The 6,092-nt window shown below is 52.0% G+C and overlaps 1 protein-coding gene across 1 annotated transcript in view; it reads left to right on the top strand.

Moving 5' to 3' along the window:
- The first annotated feature begins 3,607 nt into the window (after nucleotides 1-3,607).
- LOC119861064 (diacylglycerol kinase eta) overlaps nucleotides 3,608-6,092 on the top strand; it is a 153,495-nt gene continuing 151,010 nt past the window's right edge. Inside the window, 2 exon segments of the mRNA XM_038415530.2 lie at nucleotides 3,608-3,786; nucleotides 4,645-4,920. Of these exon segments, the coding sequence (XP_038271458.1) occupies nucleotides 4,723-4,920 (198 nt within the window). The 5' untranslated portion in view covers nucleotides 3,608-3,786; nucleotides 4,645-4,722.

Here is a 6,092-nt window from a genome sequence, read left to right as displayed (position 1 = left end):
CCTCCCTGCTCACAGATCTGGCACTACAGCTAGAAGGAGCAGCAATTGCAGGGAGAGTCCAGCTCAGCCCCTGGAGGTTGCAGCCCCATGCTCAGTCCCTGCAGGGGACGGTGCATGTGCAGTCCAGTCATATGGAGGAGCCATGAGGGGCTGGAGTGCAGATGCCATCTTCAGAGAATTTAGCTGTTCAACTCTAATAGGTTGTGCAAACTGCAGTTTATCCAAAGGCTCATAACTGGCCAAACTTGGAGAGATTTTACAGGAACTGCAAATGGCAGATCCCTAATACCAGGGCAACCCTCCTACCAATTTCCTGTCCCTGCTCCAAAGCATATGGGCACTGGAATGCCTCTGTGATAAATGAAGTGGGGAGGGGGAGTAGCTCCTTTTTATGGACACCCTGCCAGCCAGTGGCCACAAAATCCCTGTTAGTAGCTATTCTCTACTTGCTTGACCTGTAAAAGGTTAAAGTCCATAGGTAAAAGGAAGGGAGTGGGCACACGGCCATAAAAACCAATGGGAGGGGTAGAACTTTTTAAAATTGGGGAAAAAAAACTTTCCCTTTGTCTGTCTGTTGTTCTCTGGAGAGAGGTGACAGAGCAGAGACTGGGCTAGGACTATGCTGTAAGAAGCTTTAAGCCAGGTAGGAAAAACTATCAAATCATACCTAGAAACTACTTATTTAAAACCCCAGATACGTAAGTAGATCAGGAAATGTCTAGGAAGACACGATTAGGTTTATCTCTTTTATTTCTTTATGGTTTGTGGACTTCTCTGTGCTAACCCACAAATGCTTTTGTTTTGCTTGTAACCATTAAGTTGGACTTCAAGAAAACCATTCTTGATGCTTAATTATTATATTTGATCTTTTTAAATCTAGCAATAGCCTAAGTTCCAGATGTATTTTCTTTCTTTTTGTTTTTAATAAAATTTACCTTTTTAAAGAACATTGGATTTTTGTGTCCATTTGTTATTTAATTAGCTGGGGCAACAGCTGATTTCCTTTGTTTTCTTCCTCAGCTCTTCCCTTGAAGGGGGTGGTGGTGAAAGAGCTTGAGGGTACCCCACAGGGAGGAATTCCCAAGTGCGCCTTCCTGGGTCCCAAGGGGTTTTTTGCATTTGAGTGGTGGCAGCCGTGATGGGTTGGATCACAGAAACCCCCTTGGGGCTGCTAACTGATGTGCCAAGACTACTTCTGCCCCTGCTTTCCCTACCAGCTTGGGACTCCAGAACCCTGTCTTCCTGAGCCAGACATGCCTGTTTTCTCCAAGACAGATCCATGGTCTGAACCACGTGCCCCAAAGCTGCAGATGTAACTGAAAGCAACTTAAGAAGCGTTCCTGTCCTTAACACTCAGATGTCCAACTACCAATGGGATCCAAACCCCAAATAAATCAATTTTATCCTGTATAAAGCTTATACAGGGTAAACTCATAAATAGAGAGGTATGCACAGCTGTTTGCCCCACCCCCACCCCCGGTTTTAATATATACTCTGGGTTAATTAATAAGTAAAACATGATTTTATTAAATACAGAAAGTAGGATTTAAGTGGTTCCAAATAATAGCAGACAGAACAAAGTGAATTACCAAGCAAAATAAAATAAAACACACAAGTCTAAGTCTAGTACAGTAATAAAACTGAATACAGATAAAATCTCACCCTCAGAGATGTTTCAATAAGTTTCTTTCACAGACTGGACACCGTCCTAGACTGGGCACAATCCTTTCCCCGGTTCAGCCCTTGTTTCAGCTCAGGTGGTAGCTAGGGGATTTCTCATGAGGGCTCCCCCTTTGTTCTGTTCCACCCATTTATATATCTTTTGCATAAGGCGGGAATCCTTTGTCCCTCTGAGTTCCCACCCCTCCTTCTCCATGGAAAAGCACCAGGTTAAAGATGGATTCCAGTTCAGGTGACATGATCACATGTCACTGTAAGACTTCATTACTCCCTTGCCAGCCCACAGGTATACAGGAAGACTTACAAATAAAACAGAGCCATCTACAGGTAATTGTCCTGGTTAATGGGAGCCATTAAGATTCCAAACCACCATTAATGGCCCATATTTTGCATTATTACAATAGGCCCTCAGAGTTATAGTTCATATTTCTAGTTTCAGATACAAGAGTGATACATTTATACAAATAGGATGACCACACTCAGTAGATTATAAGCTTTGTAATGATACCTTACAAGAGACCTTTTGCGTGAAGCATATTCCAGTTACATTATATTCATACTCATTAGCATATTTTCATAAAATCATATAGAGTGCAACATCACAGCAGCACCTACCCATCCAAGGTCAGAGAGAAGATGTTTAATACAAACCTGGAGTGGCCAGTATTAATTTTTACAATTTTTGCGGGCCCCCACCTTCTGCATGCGAAGTGCCAGAGTGGGGAATCAGCCTTGACAGTCTCCAAAAAAAAAAAGGCTTTGTCCCTAATCTCCTGTGCAGAAACATGTCAGTCATTTTTGTTGAAACTCTCCAAAAATATTCAGCCTCAGACGTGTGCGGCATGGACAGTTTCAGCCAGAAGGCTTAAAGTTTGGCAAAAGTATCAGTAATTGAAAAAAGGGGCTTACAATGGGAGGTGTCAGACAACCTGAGCAGTAGGTGGTACTACCAGCATCCCCTGTAGGAAACAAATCTACACCTTTGGAACATTAGGAAATGTCAGGACTTGCTTTGAGAGATGCATTTCATTTGGTAACTAACATCCCCCTTCCTGCTTTGGGCCTGCTGGGGGAATTTGGTTCCTTCTCATCAAGGCCCTGCTGCTGGCACAGGACCCAGATCTCCAAGTGCCCCTTGCTGAGCAAGGGCTGCATAAGGTGGGGAACCAGGATGGGGTGGGTAAGTGACATGCCCAAGGTCCCAGGCTCTGGATTGACTTTAGGGTCAGGGAAGATAGAATGATAGAATATCAGGGTTGGAAGGGACCTCAGGAGGCATCTAGTCCAACCCCGGCTCAAAGCAGGACCAATCCCCAACTAAATCAGGGATCCAGGGCAGTGACCCGGTGACACAGCCAGCAATGGAATCTGGAGGCCCGTCAAGACTAATGCACCCGGCCAGGGAAGGGTTCAGTCCAGGAGGCTGAGAACCCTCCTCCTGTCACAAGCAGTAGAGGGACTGGGCCCCAAATATTCCCCCCACCCCCGCACTTCTCTCTGCGGGCCCCCAGGGCTGGGGCCTGCAGTTCCCCTGGGCCCCCGCAGCCTCCCAGCCAGCCGGGCTGTGTGAGCAGGAGCAGCCTTGCGAGCCGCAGACAGCAGGCTCGGGCTTGCGGCGCTGAGGGCAGAGACCGGGCCGGTTCGCACAAGCACACAGCTCCGCAGGGCTGTGGGAGGAGGGGAGGGTGAAGCGCACCCGAGCTCAGCCTGCATCAGGCCGGGGAAGGACGAGCCTCATTGCGCAGCTGGTGCCAGGGGCGGGCGGATCAGGCCCGGGGGGAGCGGCCCCGCGGCTGCAGCGGGCAGGGCAGGGCAGGGCGCGGGGCGGGGGGGGGCCGGGACTGCAGTGCCCGGGCGCCCGAGCTGACAGGCGCGCAGCGCCGGGGGCGGAGGCAGAGAAGCAACATGTGCCGCAGATCGCGGGGCTGCCAGTGAGCTGAGCCCGGCCGCGGAGCGATGCGGCGGGGGAGCCCCGCAGCCCAGCCCGCCCCCGCGGGGCTCGCTAGCGCCGGCTGAGCAGATCCCGCCGTGACCCTCTCTCCTGCCCGCGGAGGCTGAGCTGGTCACAGGCGCTCACGGCGGCAGCAGGGACGCGGGGGGCTGCAGGTAAGTGGCTGCTCCAGCCGGGATGGGGCTGCCTGGCACGGGAGGGACCTCTCCGCCCTGGGGGGCGCTCGGCGCGCCACCTGTCCTGGCCGTGGCGCGGTGCTTTGCATTGGTGTATTCCCACCCCGGCGCGCAGGGACCAGTCCATAAACCCAACCACCTGTTTGGGGCCCGGGTGCCTCCTCCAGCTGGTGGGCCCCTGTCCGTGGCAGAGACAGCCCCAGCCTCCTCTTCTTGGGCTTCATCACCTGCCTCCTTGGCTGCTGGGGAAGAGAGGCTTTCCAGTGAGAATCTCCTCTCCTCCCGCCCTCTCGCCCTCCCCCAGCAAACAGTAACCGGGGCAGGTGAGTGGAGGGGAGCATTTGGGACTGACGGGGTGGGGGATTTGCTGCGGGTCCCCCGAGGATAGGACAGAGTGGTTTTGTTACTGCCAAGGGGTGAGATGCCCTGGCTGGAACTGCACCCAGCAAGCCTTGCAGGCAGCAGCATGAAATAAAAAGCAGACCGAGAAGGAAGCTGGGCTTTGCACAATTGTTGTGATCAGAGGGTGAAAAAAGAGGAAGAGTTTGGGGGGAAAAAAAAAGTTTGACAGCAAAGCAGCTGTTTTGCGTTTTGACATCGAGGGTGAATTTCAGAGGTGAGGAAGTGCCTGAATTTAAAACTACAACCTCCCCAGAGCATCCAGTTACACACCTCCATGTGCTCCCACCCCCACTGGCTAGCCCTCCCCACCCCCCCATGATCTGAATGTCCCACGGGGACATGGGAGGGGGATTCCATGGTGGCAGGGGAGCTCTGCGAACTGGGGCCCAAGTGCTGAGTCTCTCACAGAGCATGTCGCCTTGTCCTTTTTTGAAGGGTTGTAGGAAGTGGAAGAGCCCTGAGCCCATCTGGGATCTGCACCTCAGTCACACGCCTCAGTGAGACGCTCTGGAGATGGCAGAGAAACTGGTCCCTGGGGACTTGTTTTTCAGGAAGGCTAGGGAGTCGGTGTCTTCCCTGGACTCGGACAAGCTGGCCCCAGCCTCCGCTGAAGGAGCTGGCGAGGAATCCTCTGACAGTGAGGGCGAGCAGGAGGGCAGCTCTCACAAGCTCATCAGGAAAGTGTCTACGTCGGGGCAGATGAGGAGCAAGGTAAGGGAGCTGGAGCCCATTGGTGGGGGCTGTGTCTCTGTGCTGTGGTGGGGATGACAGGATGTTTGTGGTGAGACCTCAGGGTGGAGGGAATTGCAGTGGCCAGGCCGTGAGGTGACAGCCAGGTTTATCAGCTCCTCGGCTGGGGGATGTCAGGGCAGCTCTCTTTCAGTCGGCACAGCTGCCTGATGAACACCAGGCAAGGATGTTGCCCAGCACATGTTTGTGTGAACAACAGCTCTTGTGTAACACAGGGCAGAAATGTTCTGCCGGGGCCAGACCCTGGGGAAGCAGCAAAGGAAGCTGCAACTGGGCCCAGTCTGCACCCAGAGTCCAGATGGTGACAGGTGTCTCCCTGCAGATACAGGGGCAGAGTGATGCCAGAACAACACAACTGAGGAGCTAGAGTGGGGTGGGTCATTGCTCCCAGGAAGCCAGGCTAGAGACTGGGGCTGATTCCCTTCTCACAGCTGCGTGAATCAGGAGGCTAGCGGGCTTAGGCGGGTATAAAACTGGTGTCAGGATATTCAGGATCAGTTCTACATCTACATATGTTGGGAAAGGGTGAAAAGGAACCCAGATCCCACCCCAGCTTTAGAGACCCAAGAGCTTTCCCCTTCAGAGGAAGGTGCGAGGTCCCCTGAAGCATCTGGTATTGGCACTAAATTATCTGTGGGTACTTGGCTCCCAGGTTTCATTTCAGCTCAGTGCAAAGATAGGAACATTTGGAAAAATGAAATCTGGGTTTGGATTTCAACACCCATATGATCTGGGGGCGTGAGAATCTGGGGATTTGATTGTCTCCTCAAAGAGCAGGGGTCTGTGATTCAATAAGGTCATTGCTCCTCCTAGCTAAAACTTTCTGTGTCCCAAAAGGAGAATTGGGTGCCTCACCTAGACAGAGAGACAGAGGGATGCGCATATGGGGACGGATAGAGGTGTGCGCATGTGGGGACGGATAGAGGGGTACGCATATGGGGATAGATAGATACCTGGTGGCAGAAATTGTAAGCAAGGATATGTAAACGTGTTCTGTATTCTTATTATTTATTTGTGTTGTTGTGATGCCTGGAGATCCCAACCATACATACATAATCTAACCTCTTGTAGCTCTGGTATATAGGCCATGTTGGATCCCCTATGGGCAGCCTCTCAGATACTTTAGCCCCTCA

The sequence above is a fragment of the Dermochelys coriacea genome, chromosome 9, assembly GCF_009764565.3.
Source record: "Dermochelys coriacea isolate rDerCor1 chromosome 9, rDerCor1.pri.v4, whole genome shotgun sequence".
Taxonomy (NCBI): domain Eukaryota; kingdom Metazoa; phylum Chordata; order Testudines; family Dermochelyidae; genus Dermochelys; species Dermochelys coriacea.
This window is presented reverse-complemented; position numbering and strand designations above follow the sequence as displayed.